The 19,125-nt window shown below is 38.4% G+C and overlaps 4 protein-coding genes across 4 annotated transcripts; all 4 read left to right on the top strand.

The window, feature by feature from the left end:
- Positions 1 to 793: 793 nt before the first annotated feature.
- Positions 794 to 9,690, top strand: COP8 (Proteasome component (PCI) domain protein). The gene is made up of 14 exons (XM_086606413.1): positions 794 to 1,342; positions 1,420 to 1,571; positions 3,165 to 3,268; positions 3,378 to 3,438; positions 3,637 to 3,729; positions 3,812 to 3,912; positions 4,005 to 4,113; positions 4,995 to 5,039; positions 5,177 to 5,245; positions 5,615 to 5,706; positions 5,815 to 5,857; positions 7,691 to 7,750; positions 8,082 to 8,141; positions 9,378 to 9,690. The coding sequence occupies exons 1-14, from the start codon at positions 1,213 to 1,215 to the stop codon at positions 9,450 to 9,452; spliced, it is 1,194 nt and encodes a 397-aa protein (XP_086462539.1). The 5' UTR covers positions 794 to 1,212; the 3' UTR covers positions 9,453 to 9,690.
- A 629-nt stretch (positions 9,691 to 10,319) lies between these two features.
- On the top strand, positions 10,320 to 12,082 carry LOC147501370 (wax ester synthase/diacylglycerol acyltransferase 7-like). The gene is made up of 3 exons (XM_086604304.1): positions 10,320 to 11,114; positions 11,196 to 11,540; positions 11,653 to 12,082. The coding sequence occupies exons 1-3, from the start codon at positions 10,320 to 10,322 to the stop codon at positions 12,064 to 12,066; spliced, it is 1,554 nt and encodes a 517-aa protein (XP_086460430.1). The 3' UTR covers positions 12,067 to 12,082.
- A 1,160-nt stretch (positions 12,083 to 13,242) lies between these two features.
- LOC147501369 (uncharacterized) lies at positions 13,243 to 14,992 on the top strand. Its single transcript, XM_086606412.1, has one exon. The coding sequence runs from the start codon at positions 13,371 to 13,373 to the stop codon at positions 14,937 to 14,939; it is 1,569 nt and encodes a 522-aa protein (XP_086462538.1). The 5' UTR covers positions 13,243 to 13,370; the 3' UTR covers positions 14,940 to 14,992.
- A 2,567-nt stretch (positions 14,993 to 17,559) lies between these two features.
- Positions 17,560 to 19,016, top strand: LOC147501368 (uncharacterized). The gene is made up of 2 exons (XM_086603791.1): positions 17,560 to 18,551; positions 18,631 to 19,016. The coding sequence occupies exons 1-2, from the start codon at positions 18,345 to 18,347 to the stop codon at positions 18,925 to 18,927; spliced, it is 504 nt and encodes a 167-aa protein (XP_086459917.1). The 5' UTR covers positions 17,560 to 18,344; the 3' UTR covers positions 18,928 to 19,016.
- Positions 19,017 to 19,125: the final 109 nt, after the last annotated feature.

Here is a 19,125-nt window from a genome sequence, read left to right as displayed (position 1 = left end):
AAAAAACACAAAAAACAAACAAACAAAACAAAAAACAAAAAAAATCGATTGAAAATAAAAAAAAGCAAAGCCAAGTTGATTGAAGGCAAATAAATATATGTACCATGCATGGATGCATCAACCACATGTCTCCATGTTTGATACATTCTCCATGTAACTTCTCCATCCCTCGGTTTACACCTTACCCTCCACCATATTTAGTTGGTCGTCCACTACTTTCTCCACCTATCATCACCAACTTTTGTCCCCAATTTACACCCAACCATGGACGCACCACCATATATTTTCGTCATCCACCTATTTCTCCCCAACCCTCCCTATATATTCCATACCTTCTCTTAGGGATGTCCAAATGGGTATCTGACCTGGCCCGAACCCGATTTTTTGTTTATTATTATTTTTTTTTTCCGGGTTTTGAATGGGTATTGGGTTATGCGAACCCGAACCGATTTTCAGTGGGTCGGGTTCAGAGTTGAGTATTTTGTTGAGAAGTGTGACCAAACCTTATTTTAACCCTATATTTCGGGTACCCATCGGGATCGGGTTCGAATTTCGGGTAGGATAAATCCCGATATAAATGAAAAAAGAAGACAATAAGAAATTTTATTTGAAATATATATTTACATTTTATTCATTATTCGGCTATCCACAAATGCTTCAAACAAAATAAAACTTATAATGAACTTGGAAGTAATTATCACTTATATTTGGACATAATTATTTGATATGATTTAAAAATAGATATATTCGGAATGAACTATAGACACGTGATCATGCCTAATGCAGCTTTTCCCCCCAACCTTTTTTGAACCCGAACACTCAACACGGTTGTGGAATTTTTATAAAATATTACAAATTCAACAAAACTACGAATTAAATGAAATGTTCAATTCTCTACTTCTCTAGCCACTGAAAACAACAATTTCACGAAGTTTTCATGAAAAATTCGGCAATTGCACCACCACCAAATCGGCAACCATTTCTTAGAAGTTAGAACACGATTAAGTGACTAACACGTGGTAGGCCAAGAAGTACGGACCTTACAGTTTGGGTTGTCCAGTGTCCTAACCCAAACATAAACCAAAGCCCAAAAGACCACCCGCGCTTCTAGAAGAAAACAATTAGCCGAGAGTATTTGCAGTAGTGCAGAAGTGAGAGGGAAATTTAAGAAAATTTCCAAAAAATAATAATCTAGGGTTTTTGAAAAATAAAATGGAGAGCGCAATAGCAAGTGCATCGGCAATAACAGACCAAAGACAAAAAATAGAACAATACAAACAGATACTCACAACTGTTCTCGCTTCTAATGACGTCACTCAAGCCAAGAAATTTATTGACCACAGTAAATTTTTTTTCTTTTCATTACTCATTATTTACTATATATTATGTGAATGATGTTTATTATTATTGTTATTACAGTGGTATCAGATGACGTGCCCTTGGTGGTTTCGCGACAACTGTTACAGTCATTTTCTCAAGATTTAGGGACGTTGGAACCAGAAGCTCAAAAGGAGATTGCTCATTACGCACTTGTTCAGATTCAACCTCGTGTTGTTTCCTTTGAGGAACAGGTTTTTTGCTAGACACCGTTGTTTAGTTACATTGTTATTGTATAGAATAATGTAGTAGATTGTTTGCATTGGTGGAACATCATTTTCGATACACTGAGAAGGAAGCCAGGTGTTTCGTTTTGATCATGTAGTTTTAGCTGATTAAGGTAACGTGTGCGGTTTCTGAAGTAACCTATGTATGACATTTTAGTATTGAATACTGTTGACTGAACCATACAGGAAAAAAGCAAGGATTATCGTCCCATAGGGGACATGCCTCCAACTTCTACTATACCTGACAAAACACTTCCCAGTTAGAACATGAATGATTCCTATGTACATACAAAAATGGTCAAATGGAATGTCTTGTGGTTAAAGGAGGATGACAGCAAGATGAAGGGGACTCATCTGTTTAAATATTGGAGTTCGGGTTGTTTACTTGTTTGTATATTGGGTGGGCTTTGGTTCCTTTTAGGTCTTGGTAGTTTTTATTTTGTAGCATTTTAGATATTGAGTCTTTTGCTATAGCTTGTAGCTTTTGGGTTCTTTTGTTCCGTATTTGTTTGTTTGGTTCTTTCTTTTTGATAAATTGGCATCTTATTCATATGAGAAGAAAGTAAGAAAAAAGTGAGTAGGAGACTCACCAATACAAGGAGGTGCCGAACAAAAAAAGAAACATAAAAGTGAAAAATCATAGCTAAGTTACACCTGAAATAACAGATCCCCACTTTAACATCAAGTTCCCAAAGCAGTAGACCCTTCTCTCCGAAAGCATCGATGTCCAAAGCCACAAGTCCGCTTTAATGTTACGACTTGTGGTTTCAATAGATGCTGTCTTGTTGTTAAAGATGGCGCTGTTCCTTGTTTTCCAAATAGACCACCACGTGGCATAAGGAACTAAAGGCCAAATGCATTTCCCATAGGCCGTAGTATTTGGCGACAACCAGCTATTGACGGCAAGAGACTACTGAATGAGGGCAGATAGCCTGGTTGATATGAATGCCCACTAGTTGTAGAATTTTTTGCCACACACCTTCACTGAAACTGCAGTGTAACATAAGGTGGTCTGCAGTTTCATCAACTTGAGTGCATAGCACACGCTTCCGTACCCTTACCCCTTGCGCGCAGTTGATCCGTTGTCAGAATTTATCCTTGTAGTAAACACCAAAGGAAGAACTGCACTTTAGGAGGTACACCACTGCGCCACGCCATTGATAAAAGCTTTGGAGTTATAGGTTGGGGTGGGTAAGGAATGCTGCTGGCCAGAAGATTGTAATAGGATCGAGAACTGAAATTACCGTTGCTAGACAGCTTCCATACCCATTTATCCTCTTCCACCAAATGGGTTAACCCTGTGCAAGAGTATCCAACATGCGAATGACGCCATCTATGTGCCACTCCCTTACGCCATCTCTGTTTTTTTGGTTCTTTAATTACCTTTTTGGGTGTTGGGGACAAATTGAAGTGAACATTATTAATTGATTTATGGTAAAGATGTAATAGCTTTAACTGCTACATCAATATAATTGCTTTTTCACTTGCAAATACAATTAGCATTTTAGTTGTGACAATTTCCTTACTGATTGTCACTTTTAATTTTTTCGTTATATGAAGGTTTTGATTATCAGAGAGAAGCTTGCTGAATTGTATGAGTCAGAGGAGCAGTGGTCAAGAGCAGCTCAGATGCTCAGTGGAATTGATCTGGACTCTGGAATCAGGTAAGGCACAAAAGCTTCTTCTTTTGTTGTACTTTTGAGTTCTGCTAATACTTTTATCAATATATGCAGCACTCTTCAACTTTTTAATCTTCTACTTCATCTCTTTCAGAATGATGGATGAGGCATACAAGCTCTCTAAATGCGTCCAAATTGCTCGCCTTTATCTTGAGGTACTTTATATCTGCCTACATATGTGTGGCACATGTGTCGCTGACTCATGCCTTTCATTTATAACTATGGTTGTCTATACATTATGGCATCTTTTGTAGACTGAACTCTGGTTGATCTTTAAGATGAGCCCATTCTACATAAATCTGGTGTATGTTTTATTGCCTACATTAAATTGTTCTACTTGCTTGACATGGCAGGATGATGATGCTGTGAATGCAGAAGCGTTTATTAACAAAGCCTCATTCTTGGTCAGCGGTAGCCAACATGAAGTATTGAATCTACAGTACAAGGTGCATGCAGTACTTGGGTATCATATTTGGGGTTGGGAAAATGAGGGTAACTTACTTTAATTGTATTGTATGTCTTTTGTAGGTTTGTTATGCAAGGATATTGGATTTGAAAAGGAAGTTCTTGGAAGCTGCACTGCGCTATTATGACATTTCCCAAATTGAGCAGCGACAAATTGGAGAAGAGTACGTGATATCTGATTGATACCTTGTTGAGATTTTGATTATTTGTTTACAACAGTAAAAAATGTTGTGTTCTTTTGTTAACTCTAACTCAGGTTAATTGATGAGGATGCACTGGAGCAAGCTCTGACTGCTGCAGTGACATGCACAATTTTGGCTGCTGCTGGTCCCCAACGCTCTCGAGTTCTTGCTACTTTGTATAAGGTGCCTTTCTAAACCTTTTTTGGAGCTCCTTTTACCCAGTCATGTTATATTACTTCTTGATGTCATCTGATTTAGTTACTTATGTCACCTCCGGCCTCTGTGTATTTTGTCATCCAAAGTTGATAAAGAAAGTAAAAAAGAATAAGTAATGAACCCGTAAGAATTCCCACATTATTATTATTATTGTTGTTGTTGTTGTTGTTGTTGTTGTTGTTGTTGTTGTTTATTTTTGTGAATCTTGTTCTGTCAGTTTAAATGCTGAATGACGGCCCGTATGACATTTTAAAAATTCTGAATTACAATTTTGAGGTTACTCCATACTTACCTGTTCATATTATTAGCACATTGCGGGTATAGGTAGGTCATCTTGTAGTTTCTCGCTACGAACCCATGTTGTAACCTACTATAATTATTTGACATATTAATGCAATTGAGTTTTATCAATCAAAAAAAAAAAAAAAAAATGGTTCGCACATTGCGGAAGCAAAAGAATGAGAATTGATGCTACGCTCCAGTTTCAGCCACTCACAACCTCTTAGAATTCTTCCATTGTGTCAACTGCTCCATACTGCTTATGGTTATGTTTACAGCTATTCTTATTCCAATTATACTCAAAAAAATCCGATCGTACCTTATAACTACTTTAGAACTTGAAGCTTTCTGATAAGAATTTTACCATCCCAAAGATACGCTTTGTTTGGTGAAGCTATTTGGTGATTTGGGATTTTTATGGAAGGCAAATATGTTTTGGTTATACACACAGACATCACATTTCTTATCCTCTCTTTTCATATAATACTTTGCTATGTACAGTTACATTAAATGGTACTTGTCTATATTTTTATCTTTCATGTTGCTGAAGTCTTGTTTTCTATATCTAGGATGAACGGTGCTCAAAATTGAAAATTTATCCCATCTTGCAGAAGGTATACGCCATTCTCATTTTCTGTTATTTTATGGTTCTTTTATCTTGTATTTTCTTTTTTCTGACATTGCTCTTCTACTTTACTTGATACAATTGGTTTTCTTTCTTAGTACATTATCTTTGTGTAATATTTTTCAGGTGTATCTTGAGAGAATTTTGAGAAAACCAGAGATTGATGCATTTGCTGAAGAATTGAAAGCCCACCAGGTTATAAAAGTTTATCACTTTTTTTTCAAATAGTTTGTTGGGTTGGTTGAGGTTTTGAGGCCCACCCTTCTGAGTCACTGAGGGATTGGGATTTGGGTCTTTCTTGGACTGGCTTTTGTTGTTATGTCTGCAGGGGATTATTAGCTATCAATGTCGGCTTTCTCTTACAGAGGAAAGTTTTAGGTCTGGTTTTGGGGACTTTTGAGCAGGCTTAGTTGTATTGTCGTAGGATTGGATTGTTTGGTTCAAACAGGATTTTTTCGTGGTTGTAGGTCTAGGTCTCTTGTAAAAAACTTTCTTAAGCCCATGTGTACCAAATTCCTATCACTGAACATGAATTCTCATTTGCTGTGCTTCTGTTTCCAACAGAAAGCACTTTTGCCAGATAAATTTACTGTACTGGATCGTGCCATGATTGAGCATAATCTTCTGAGTGCAAGTAAACTTTACACAAACATAAGGTCAGAGATTCAACTTTTGATATTTTAGCTGTTTTACTTATATCCACGAAAGTGACACGTCCTTCTCTAATATTTTTGATAATTCTTGTACACTGATCCTTGGTGCAGCTTTGAGGAACTAGGCACTTTACTGGGTATAGCTCCTGAAAAGGTACACATATCCAAAGTTTCTCAGTTCTTTTATAATAGGTTCAGTCTTTTCTAGTGAAGTTGCATGTAATATGTTTGGGCACATTTGAGTTTCATTTTCAGACACAAGTTTAAATGCTGGTTTCTACCCTAAGTTACTGCAGCTACACTTTGTAGATACCGATAATTGCAGACATCAGGGTTACATAAGCGTATGTGGTTTCTAAAAATATTGACAAAGTGACTAACGTAGCATAAGGCACTCATCGAGCTTGCTCCATCTAACATAACTGCAAACATTGATATAGACACAGATTAGCTAGGCTTGCGTGGAATATCACCAGCAGGTTCCCCTAAGTAGCCCTTGACATGTACAACACCTTACATGCCTACTCCGATTCTATTTGGTATAAGTAGTGGAGACTCATGGCTCTATGCAAAGTATATACAATCCCCATTTCAAAATATTTATGACTCGTTCTCCCTTTCGCGACTCTTTGTTATTTATTGGATTGTTCGTAATGCAGCAATTTCTATGAATTGGGTGCTCCAGTCTAGCACACATTCATTTTGGGTGTGGTGGTTCTTGTTTAATTCGAAAAAAAGGATTTGTCTTCGAAACTTTTGTCCCAAGTGGTGCCAACCTGGGTGTTATGTCTTTCTTCCAGCTGTACGCTATTCCCTCCCTTTGTGGTATTTGTTAGTTGTCTTTTTCTCTTCCTCATTCTTAAAATTTGAGCATCTAATTCAAAACCAGTTGGCAAAAAGTGGAGTGGCATCATGAACTTGTATACTATTATGCACGACTTTAAATTCTCGAGGTGTAACTTTTGGGAGATTTAGGGTAAAAGGGGTAATCTGGTAAAACTGAAGTTCTTGCCATAATACCATCTTAAATTTGGAGCATCCAACTCAAAATCAAATTGGCAACGAGTGAAGCGCCCTTGGAACTTACGTACTATTATGGAAGGCAATTCCCAATATGGGATTATACTTATATCTCAACAGTTATATGTATATTTTTTGTTTGTCATGAAAAGAAGAACTTCCTCTTAGAGCTCTAGGTTTTGGATCTTGTCAAAACATCAGAAAAAACAATATCTAGATTCAAATCCTTTCTGTACGTACAGTGAGATCTACAATGGGCTACAAGTAGGCTGGACTGTGGGCTTGGAATTTCCAAATGTCTTTGAGCTTAATTATAATATCCGTAGAGGCGTAGACTCTAAATGAGTTTGACTACCATATGATATCCACTAACGACAAAAATCTGACACCCTTTCCCCTAGTTTGATCTCTAGATGTCAATGGCATCACACCACTTAAGTGGATCCAACACTAATTATATTTTTTTTTCTATCCTCGGCATTTCCCCTTACTTCCAGGTTCTTCAATCTCAATTTGTAAGCGGCCTTGTATCATATTTTGACTAATTTCACTCTCCTAATCTTATTTAGCATCCCATACCTGAGCGTGTCTTTGGACGAGAGGGGATACAGGGGTTTTTTATTTTCTAAATTTTATTTGATTAACTACTTACTTCTTGGGGCTGCTTGCATTTTTTTTTTTTTTTGATTGGTAAGCCTGTTTTTAAACGAGATCAGTAACTCATTGGTGCGGCGGGGTTCATTTTTTTTTTATTGGTAAACCTGTTTTTAAATGAGATCAATAACTCTTTGATGCTGGCGGGGTTCGAGCTTGCATTCTTATTTTCTATCACATAGTTGCCTTTAGTGTATATATCGCTAGACAAGTGTGCTTCTTTTCTATCACTACTGCTATAGCCCCTCTCTGTTATTTGGATGCTATAAAAGTATTGCTGTTTAAGATGAACTCAATTTTTATTTAATTGCAGGCTGAGAAGATAGCTTCGAGAATGATATATGAGGATAGAATGAGGGGTTCAATTGATCAGGTAACTGTTGATGATTGTAGCCAAAAGCACCACTGTCACTATTTATTGATTTTAGAAAACTCGAGTATTCGACGAGTGTTTTCTGGTAACTTGCTTCCATGCCCATGGACCAACCAATCTGGTGTAAGGAATAGTTACACAAAATACTCATTTATGTGATAATTTTTCCCTTTGCAAGTGGACTTGCTGATCTCTTCAATCCCATCTAACAGGACTAACTTTGGAAGTCCTTTGACTGCATAAAAAATTGTAGGAACCAGTTCTGTACAGTTATTACTATTCGTAAGACTACTATGGAAGTGTGAATGAGTGTTGAAATTTCTTATTTTAGGTAGAAGCTTTCATACATTTTGAGGATGACACTGAGGAGCTCCAACAATGGGATGAACAGGTAATTCTTCTTGGCTGTTTTGGGTAACTTCTTTACCTGACTTGAAGCTGGATTTAATTTAACATCAATACTTAACTTAGATTTCAAGGACATAATACGTGCATATTCTACATACCAGTGATAGGCAAGGAGTATTTTATTGTTTGATGTTCTTATTCAATGCCTCTTTTTGCTGGAATATGTTAAGAGATTAATTGGTTATAAAAAAGAAGAAGAAGAAAGTATTAAGAGATTATCTTAATTACATCAGTCACCTCATCTGAGTGGTCAGAATCTAATTCTAGCACGTTTGAAATGATTAAATGAGCAAGGTCTCATAATAGATCCAGTGTCTTCTCCCTTAAATTGATGTGTTGATGTTTATAGACTTGAAGGTGAAGTGTCGAAGGACAGACTAATTTTAAAGGTGTAGTCATTGCTTATAACACATTTGTCACACATTCTTTTGTTGTTGAAGTGCTATTTTCTAGTTCAAAGATGGGCAGTTTATTGAAAAGGGTAGATAGGTACATGTTGGTTACGCTTAATGTTAGCATGGGCAATCTTGCCCTCATTTTCTTAAGAAATCCAATTTAAAGATTGACTTCTGACTAGAGAGGATTACATGTCATAGATTTGCATGTGCTAATTATTACCATGTGTCCATGTGTAGTTACTGGGGTAACTGATACCAAAAACATAGCTTCAGATCTTGAAAATTAAAAAATGCTTAGTTTCAAATAATCTTTTTATGATGTCTACATAAAAGCAACTTAGTTTATGTTTTCAAACGCCACATTTGATAGAATTTCAAGTTTGAGGGGTGACTACTTTGGGTTTGTACCAATGTACCAATGTACACATAATCCCACACAACATTTGGGTTTTTTTTTTTTGGTGTTTAGGTTGTTTTAATTGCCGTGAGTCTGGCATCATCATAGGCTATTTTCATTTGGGAACTTACAAGTTCGACCATTTGGGTTGACCATGGGAATGTGGCCCATGTCACATATACTTCGCCAACTAAACTATAAATTAGTTGATTCAGCATTTCTTCTCAAGTTCTCATGTACCATTGCACTCCCTATAGAGTTGGACGTAGATGCTGAAGCCCAAACGTGGGAGATTGAATGTGTTACTTTTTAGTGTAATGTCGCTTCAAAGCAATGACTTTGTTGCCCTTTAATCATCTTTAAAGATTCTTTGATCAATTGTTGACAATAACCAATTCTATTATTTTGACGTGAACCCATGCAGATTGTCGGACTTTGTCAAGCACTGAATGATGTTCTAGATGGGATGGCAAAGAGGGGCCTGACAATTCCAGTCTGAACTTGTGACAAAGCAGTTTGCTGGAAGATAACTAATGTTTAACTGCTTCATTTGCACATGTAAATGACCAATGACTCGCTGAGAAAATGAGCAGATTTATATTCTAAATGCTCGGGGTTATGTGTTATCATTTGTATTCTCAAAAGGTGTTCCATGGGCCCTTGTTTTTTATCTGGTATCATGCAAAATTACTTGAACTATTGATTGACGTATATGTTGTTAAAGTTCTGTTCTTGTTTGTGCTAGCTCGTGTTAAGATTTCACTGCAAAATAAGCCTCTCTGATGATATAGGTGCTGCAAGATAATGTCTAGATGGTTATGTGGTGCAAGTACAAAGCTCAGCCCCATCAGTTGTTGTGGATAATATGTAGGTGTTGCAAGACAACATTTAGATAGTTTTGGGGCGTTAAGTATTGAGTTCAGCAAATCAATTGTGAACATTGATTTCGAAGGTCATCTGTCTGCGGTGTACCATGTCAAAACAATTGACACTAATAAGTTGATCTGGCATTTTATATCTACATATTATCCCACATTTATGAACTTCTACAGGGGGTGAGGGACTCCTAATCGCCTAAATATAATGTTAAGCAAAAACTCCAAATACTATGACACGCAAAAATGAAGTCAGTAATCGGCCTAAATTATGCTAAGCAAAAGCTATAAATAATATGACATGCAAAAATGAAGTCATGCTCAACAGAAAATTGCAAGTTTCTTGCCAGAATTGATGGTTGCGAAACTTTGATTCTTCCCCTACAATACTGTTTAATAAACGCCACATGCAGCATGCGTGTTTGATAAATATATATGATATAAAAAGTGGTGAGAAAATTTTATACAGTTGATTGAATCAAGAGCAAGAGATGGAAGAAGTGTCAATGGTCTTCAACCAGCCGAAACAAAAACAAAAACTACAGGTAGAAGAAGAAGAAGAAACTTTATTACCTATGAGTCCAACATCACAATATCTCAGCAATTCAGTATTATCACTAAGCGTACTGTGCGTTTTTGAGCTTGAGACAGTATTAACGGAGTTTGAAACAGCTGACATAATTAGCAACGTAATTTTACCTCTCAATAGACTTTTTTCTTCAATCATCCATATCGATGAAAAAGGTGCGCCTAGGTGGAAGAAGGTTGAAGTTAGAGTTGAAGATCATATTATAGTTCCTACGTTTTCGACGGGTTTATCTACCATGGAATACGACGAAAAATTAACAGAATATGTAACAAAGCTAGCAGGCGAGCGACTGTCTTCCAATAAACCATCGTGGGAAATTCATCTAGTTAAGTATCCAAATAAGAATGGTGCTGGGTCAATGGTGTTCAAGGTTGGCCATGCACTTGGAGATGGATACTCGCTGTTGTATGTAATGTTTAGTGTATTTAAAAGGGCTGATGACCCTTCTCTTCCCCTTACTTTGCCTAGTATGTCAATGAGAGTAACTGGAGGGGAGAAAAGCTTGTGGAGTTATGTTTCCAGATGCATTAATACTGTTTCTGATCTCACTTTTAGTGGGTTAAAGGCTTCGTTTTGGGAAGATAGTACAACTGTAGTTAGATCAGGAGCGCTTGGTGTGGAATTTGAGCCCATTACTATCTCGTCTGTCTCACTATCTATGGAACGTCTCAAAGAGGTGAAATCAAAGGTTGGAGGGGTAAGTTCCCTTGGCAAAATATTTACATTTCTAAGTTGTTGTAGTTGTTGTTGTACTGATTTTTATGTATCAAACAACCAGACTATAAATGATGTGGTCCATGGTATAATATACTACCTTATTCACTTGTACATGGTGAGGACAGGCGACATTTGTAGTGGCAAACACATGAACTTACTGGTAATGTTCAACACAAGAATGGTAAGAGGGTATAAGAGCATTGCTGAAATGTTTGAGGCAAAGATTTGGGGCAACCATGTGGCTTTTTTGCACGCACCAATACCTTCTGTGAGTGGTGGAGAAGAAGTTGATCCCCTATATTTTGTTATCAAGGCAAAGGAAGCCATGGAAAGAAACAAGAATTCGATGTTTACATATCTCATAAAGCCTATAATTAGCGCATTGATATACATTAGAGGACCAAAGGTGAGAGATTCAATTCATTTTTCCCATTTTTTTTAAAATATTGACTGTAGTTATACAACTATATATCCAATTTAGTTCTCAAGTACACTAAGAGGCAAGTTGTCCGATGCAGGGTATTTCTAAATTATCCCACACAAATTTTAGAAATACAACAGCCTCAGTCACAAGTTTGATTGGTCCCAAAGAGAAAATTGCTATTGCAGGTCATCAAGTTGGTTCTTGCTACTTCATTGTGCCAGGGGTACCTCAGGTACATCGAATGCGCGCTAGAGAACAATTTTCAGTTACTTGTATATCAAAGTTTGGGACTGTACGTGAACTATTGAAATTTTTTGAACTTCATTTGCTTGGAATCGTTTTATGGTTGCAGAATCTTATTTTCACTATCCTGTCATGCACTGGACAACTGAGACTGGTGGCAACAATGGAAAAGAATTTTATCGATTCCCAACTTTTAAACGAGTGCATGAATGAAGCCTTTGAAAACATATATGTTGCAGCTTGTGGTGGTGGGATAAGTCCTTGAAGGGTACGTGATGGATGGCTCCCCAGGCATTTTGTAATTTGTATAGCCACTATGGTAAGTGTTTTTGCAAATGGCTTGTGCTTATGTGTTGAGATATTGGGCCTAAATCATGTGGCAGTCCGAATTATATTTGAGTATATTGGGCATGGGCTTGGATCTAAAACGATTTGAGTTAATAAATGTGTAATTATCTTACTGCCCTTGCTAGAGTACACCAAATTATCTACACTACTGGGGCCAAAACTTTTTTTTAATTTTTTTTTTTTAAATTGAGATGGATTATTATTTTGCAAAAAAATTAAAAAATTAATAATAAACTTAAATAACCAAAATGTGGTCCACTTTTGAATTCATTCGAAGGTTTTTTCTATATATTAAAGATTGAGATGGATTTATTGTGCCATTAGCAAATTAGACTTAACTTGTGGTACTTTTTGAAGGGGGAGGGGGAAATGTAAGAAAATGTACAGCCCACATGACCATACCATACACGCTAAGATGGCCCCAAAGGTACTCGCAAACCATAACATACATAACATACAAATCGTTAACAAAAAAAAAAAAACATACACTCACACACAATGACTATGGTGTTTGTAAATGTGATAACTCAACAAGAGTATTTCAGTAAATAAACTAGTGACGCCTCAGTGACTGCCAAAACACTACTACCAGAGTTCTAGGCACCTTCTCTTACAGTCTAACAAACTATCAAACCGCAGCATCACTCTCACTCAGCCACTCACCCATAAAAACTCTCACAAATCACACCTCACTTTTTTTCCTTCATCTCATTTCCCTCTCCACAAACCACACCCCACATTTGAAAACCCAATGTACAAAAGGAAATTTAAATTTTCATCTAGAAGGGGTATTCATCAGTAATAAATCATAACTAATTCTCTAACAAACTCAATTCTCTCTCCACTCTTGACGTCACTCCCCATTTTTTCATTTCAACCACACATTTAACCAAAACTTTTTCTACTACAAATACCCCTCATCAGTAAAAAAATCTCACCTACTAAAACAAATATCCAGAAACTTCTACAGGGGCAAATCAGTCACAAAATATAACCTAACCAAGGTCAATATCTCACCACAACTGAAACCACAGTCACACATAACACACCTGACGCCTGGTCACTCATCTATAAATACCTCCCTTCACTCACTAGCCATCTCCTCATTTCTTCTCTTTTTCAAACACTCTTCTCTGAATTCAACAAACTCAACAATGGTGATAAGGAGGTTGCTTCTTCATCTCATCACCATTCTCACTTTACTCACCATTATTTCTTCTGATGAATCTTCATCTTCATCATCAACAACAACAACCATCGATGATTCCTCCTTCTTCTTCTTCTTCTTCTTCATCATCATCACCACCATCAGATTTCTTGGAGAATATCGATGATTCATCATCAGCTACTAGTACATTCTCACCACCACCAGCCGAGCCACCTTCTTCTTCATCGAATGGTAACAGTAACAATCAAGAAGTGGAAGCACCAATGGCTCATTTGGAGTCGATATTAACAACGCTAGGTTTTCAAGAACTAGCAGTAGCAGTTCCATCACTATCAGATTCCGCTTACTATACATGGAATGGTCCTTCAACAGTATTCGCACCAACAGATGATTCGATTCGGTCATGTATCGGTTCCGGTTCAGTAAGTAGCTCATGTTCTGTACCTCAGATCCTTCGTGAGCACATAGTTCCGGGAATATTCTCTTATGATTACTTGAACAAGCTTGCTTTTGGTACTAAACTTGAAACTATGAGTACTGGTAGATGTATTACTGTTACTACTGCTTCTTCTTCTAATAATAATAATAATAATAATCATGATTCTTCTAGTTCATCAAATAATGATACTAGTACGATTGTTTATATTGGTGGTGTTGAAATAACACATCCTGATTTCTTCAACAATGGTTTGATTGTTGTTCACCGTTTGGAAGGATTCATTTCTCCTCTGTCTCCGTTTTCATGTAACATCGAACGGATGAATTCACTCTCGTTTCCTCCTCCAACACAAAACAATCGAACTACTAGTACCATTTCTTCTTCATCACAGTCATCGAATAATCCTCAAAACACTTCTCCTGCTATAATGAGATTGATGTTGAAAGATGCTATGCTTCGTCTTCATAACAATGGGTTCAGTGTTTTATGTCAAGCATTGAAAGTCAAGTATCCAGAAATAGTAAATCTTCAAAATATGACTGTTTTTGCTTTGGATGATGCATCCATCTTCTCTGGTGGCCATGCTTATTTGAGTAACTTCCGTTTCCATATTGTTCCTAATAAGATGATGTTGAGCTCTGAATTAATGAGGTTACCAACTGGGACTACTTTACCAACTCTTGATCCTGGTCAAAGTTTGATGGTTACCACAGCTGGAAATGGTGGTGTTGGTCAGATGATGAGGATCAATTATGTCAGGATTAAAATGGTTGATGTGGTTTACAATCTCAAGATTGCAGTCCACAGTATTTTCTTGCCATTTCCACATCTTCATCCAGCTGCTGTTGAGTTTGGAAGCAATAGAGCTACTTCTTTTGATTCCCCTGCTGCAATTGGTGATCTTGCTATCTTCAAGGCTAAACAAGTTGGAGTTATGGATTCTTGTGCTGCTGATAAAGGGAAAGGTTGCCGTGTTGCTCCTGTGCCCCAAATCGTAATAAGGATTTGTTGTAGTAGGCTTATTGTTTGTTTGGGTGGTGTTGTTGTTAGTTCTCTGTTTCAGTTTGTTGTTGGCTTATTAATAGGACTAGTAGTAGTAGTAGTAGTATTGAGTGTAATGAATAAATGTGCTGTGTGTCAATACGTGACTGATGAGACTCATACATCTGGTATTGGGTTATAGAAAGACATGTAATGGTTCAATATATATGAATACTATGCAGTTTGAACTCTTCAGAATTGTTTTGTGGAAATGCATCTTTGTGTGGTTGTATCTGTTTACATGTTGTGATTGTTGGTTTGTCTCTCTGGTTTTGTCCAAGTGAGAATGATTGCAGTTTACCAATTCTGAGTTAAGAGACAGTTTTGCCATTGAGAATTTTGGACTTTAAGGCAACATTACAATGAGGCATTAGTGTATCATACATTTTCATGCAGCAAATGTGAAGTTCTCTTAATTTGCTTTTGTGTAAGAATAAGTAATCAATTATATGTCAGATACATGTAGCCATGTAGTGGAGCTCCAGATGAATATTATTCTGCTAGGGTTGAGAAGGATTCCTTCAGTCAGGAGTTATTTGATCCATGAGAACTAGTCTTGACACTAGCAGCTTGATCCAAGTCTCAGACACAGTTTTTAGGACATGAAAATAGACTAATGTTTTAGAATTTTGTTTGTTGTTTTGGTAAGAATTGTAACAAGTTATTGCTAGTGTCAGGAAGCATACTAAAAGCATGCTCTGATCCACCCCTGTCAGGAAACATATAGTCTCTATTTTCTGCCCCAGTCCATCAGTCTCAAACTACACAATCATTTGAGAGAATCATTCAGCAGTGCAACCTTCTTTATCATTAGTGGTAAATAGTAAGCAGTAACAACTTTATACAGAAAATTTGGAATCGTAGGATACTTCTTTTCATCAGACGAATAAAACAGGGGAAAAAATTCATTTATTGAGGACTCGTCAATATGTGAATTTCACAAAAAAATACTCGTCAATATACTACAAAGCAATTTAATCATACATATCAAAGAATGATTAACACAAACACACTGAGAGATCACTCGGTCATTTGGTTCCAAATCTTGCCCATTCCGAAATTGAGTTACCCAACCATCCAAGCTAAAGCTTTTACAGAGTTCATCACCAAGTTAATGCACGGATTTTTCTAAATAACTTTTGTAAAGGTTAAGTTTGGCTTAACCTTACTGGTGTAGGCAATATAATTTGGGGGAGATGGGTTGATTGATGGGGTTTGACCGAGTTTGTTTGGATAAACTGCCTACGTATTAAGTTTTCTCTGCTGGGGGAGACTTGAATCAGGTCAAGCGTAGTTCCTCATCCTCATTATATAGGCAAGGTGCCCGCGCCTCTTGCTCTCCCGCGTCAGGTCAGATCTTGCGAGCCATGATGGCGAGTTAAGGGCATTTACTGTGATGCGTACCTGAAGCATCGGTCTTGATGGCAATCATAATGACATGCATTACGAGCCGTTGTGGGATGGGGAGAGTGAGTATTGAGGAGATAGCTTTTGGGCGAGATTGTCCACTATACTTGAGTCACTCAGAAGCGATCTAGCAGGACGAGTACATGAGATTGGTTGGTAGTGACATTGCTTTGTGCGCAAGTTGCATAGGTCGCTTGCCCGAGTTGAGTCACTATGAAGCGAGCTCTAAGGACGAGGATATAAGGTTGGTTGTTAACTCTATTGTGTTGGACACGTGTTTGATATTCATTGGATATGAATATTACTCCCTCACACAGCCCCATCTCAATAGGTCGCTATAGCTGGGATAACGATCTGCTAAGAGAGAAATGGTGGCACGTGCATTGCACATGTGAGGGTGTGAGGCTGTGAGCATTTTTTGAATGTGAATAGCAACCGCTTCGGTTTAGGGTGGGTGATGAAAATAACACGTACTTGAAAAAACAACACATAAGAAGACATGTCGCTGTAGGTTTTGGTGTAATGATGGCTTGTGTTGGAAACTGAACGGGCGGCTTGTATAAGACATTTTTAGGAACTGAAGCGTTTACCTTTCCTTCACATTTTAGAGAAGTTGAGCATCCAGGTTAGTTCTCTCGCTATTTTTGCTTCTCTTGCTTTCGTAGATAGCGTTTTCGTTTTAGGGTTGTAATCTTTTTAGGATAAAAGATGTCTGATTCTGATGATACACGTTCTGATGAAATTGCAGAGAGATCTCTAGGGTCTGAGGATATGGTTGAGGAAGAGGTTTCTGAGTCGATCTGTTGTTGCTATTTCGTGTAGCAACGATGTAGAGGACGATTCTTCTTCCAGTAGCTTACTACCTAGGGTTGTAAATAGGAGTGCAATCACGAATTTTGCAGATATTAGGTCAAGATTTGACATTAACATTCCCGACCTGGAGATACACGACCGGGTAATGTAGATAACGTGTTTAGCAGTAGTTTTTTACTGATAAATATGGGTTGTATGTGTGGGGCAATTGAGGCGAGATTGCGTTTGCTGTTCCGAAATTGACTTATGACGTGTTGAACTACAGTGGTAAGGCTCCCTGTCAGTTCGTTGGAAACAACTGGAGGTTGTTTAGGGATTTTTGATATGTTGAACGAGTCAGGGGAGTATGAAATCGGACTAGATGATGCGCTCGAGCACTTCGCTGTGAAGCGATCTAGGTCGAATAATTTTAGTTTACAGACCATGACAGGTAAGTCGTCTGTTTTGGATGGAGTTAGCAACGAGTCTTGGGAGCAAAGACCGTTGTTGTTCAGGGGGAAATACTGTGTGGCTGGAAGTAGTTTGCGATGTAGGAGTTGTAATTTTGATGGTATGTATGTACTAGTGTTTGTACTTGTGTTGATTATGAAAATTATTTTGTTGGTGGTTATGATATTTGGTTTGTTTGTCTTGCAGACGTTGTAATAACAAACCGAGGATTCCGTGGTGAGATTGAGAGATTTGCACGGCTTAGATGATTTGAGAAGAGGGAGATACTGACGCTTGTAGCGAACTACTTCACGGAACGTGGTGGTCAAGGTATTAGGTCGAAGAGGAGGCAACAGAAGAGAAGGGCAAGATCTGCTATCTTGTTGAGCTCCGAAGCTGAGGTTGAAATGGAGAGGGAACCAAGTGACCTGCTTACTCGTGAAGATTGTCGTCGGGATCGTGCTGGCCCAGGGAAGAACGGGGGTGACGCTGGCGGTTCAGGGAGTGGAACTGGTGGGGTTAGGCGACCTGCGCCCCTCGTTACTGGAGGGAGTGCAGAGGTCGTTCCGAGGGACTCTGCGAGGCACCAAAGGGAGGGTTCTCCGCTTGTGATGGACGATATTGTCGTCATGGCACGTGACTCCATCTGAAGAGGAAGGCTGGTCCTTCTGATGGGAGGCCTGGAAAAAGTGCCAGGACGGAGGGTGGGCGATTTGCTCTTGGGTCTGAGCGATCTGGGGGGTGTCCTGCGTCTGCTGCTAGGTCCAGGGCTGCGCCTGACTTGAGTGGCCTGGACTTAGAGTCTTTTAAGGCCAGTCAAGGCCAACCTGGTGTCTCTGGTGCCCGTACCCCGGCAGTGAAGGCAAGAGTTCCAAGTAAGACGACTGGGAAGAGTGTGATGGGCCAGGACGTTCTGGACCACAACCTGGTGTACGTTGATGACCAAGGTGTGAAGCGAACTGTCCAGCGTTCTGACTGTAGCTATAAGTCAGCTCCTGTGGCAAGTTGCCTGCTTGAGAGTATTGCTCTGGATGGTGACCGGAGTGATCTTGATGGCAAGAGCTTGAAGGAAAATCTGAGGTTGATGGATCTGTCTCAATGCTTGGTAAGTAGTGTTGGGATTTTGCCTTGTTTCTTGTAATTGATTCGTGTGAATTTCGTTTGAATCTTGTAATTTGGTGCAGCTGATTAGTGGGTATCGCAAGCTTAAAGAGATTGCCCAAATTGCTGAGTCGGAGAAGGTTGTTGTTGACAGGCTGAGGGAAGAGCTAAAGAACGTCCAACTCGTTCAAGCAGCCGAGAAGAAAGAGTTTGATGAACTGAAGTCGAGGTACCAGGACACTTGTTTGGATAAAGTCATTGTGGATAATGAACTTGCTCAAATGAAGGCGGAGCTCGGGACGGTTACGAACTATGCAAAACGGTGTAAGGAGGTCGCTCAAGAAGCAAATGACGCTTACAATGCTCTAAACTTGGACTAATGTGGAGCTAGAGAAGGCATACTCAGCTTTGAAGGATGAACATGAACGCGGGGCTTCAGGTAAAGGAAATCAACAAAACCTAGCAAAAAAAAAAAAAAAAAAAAAAAAAAAACAAAAAAAAAAAACAAAACCTAGCAATCTCCAATCTCTTAGGTTTCAAAGCTACATAATCCCAACTGAATGAGTGCTCTCTCTCTA

Source organism: Coptis chinensis, chromosome 4, assembly GCF_015680905.1.
Source record: "Coptis chinensis isolate HL-2020 chromosome 4, ASM1568090v1, whole genome shotgun sequence".
In the NCBI taxonomy this organism is placed as follows: Eukaryota; Viridiplantae; Streptophyta; class Magnoliopsida; order Ranunculales; family Ranunculaceae; genus Coptis; species Coptis chinensis.
The sequence above is the reverse complement of the archived record's forward strand: the minus strand, read 5'-3'. Positions and strand labels throughout refer to the sequence as shown.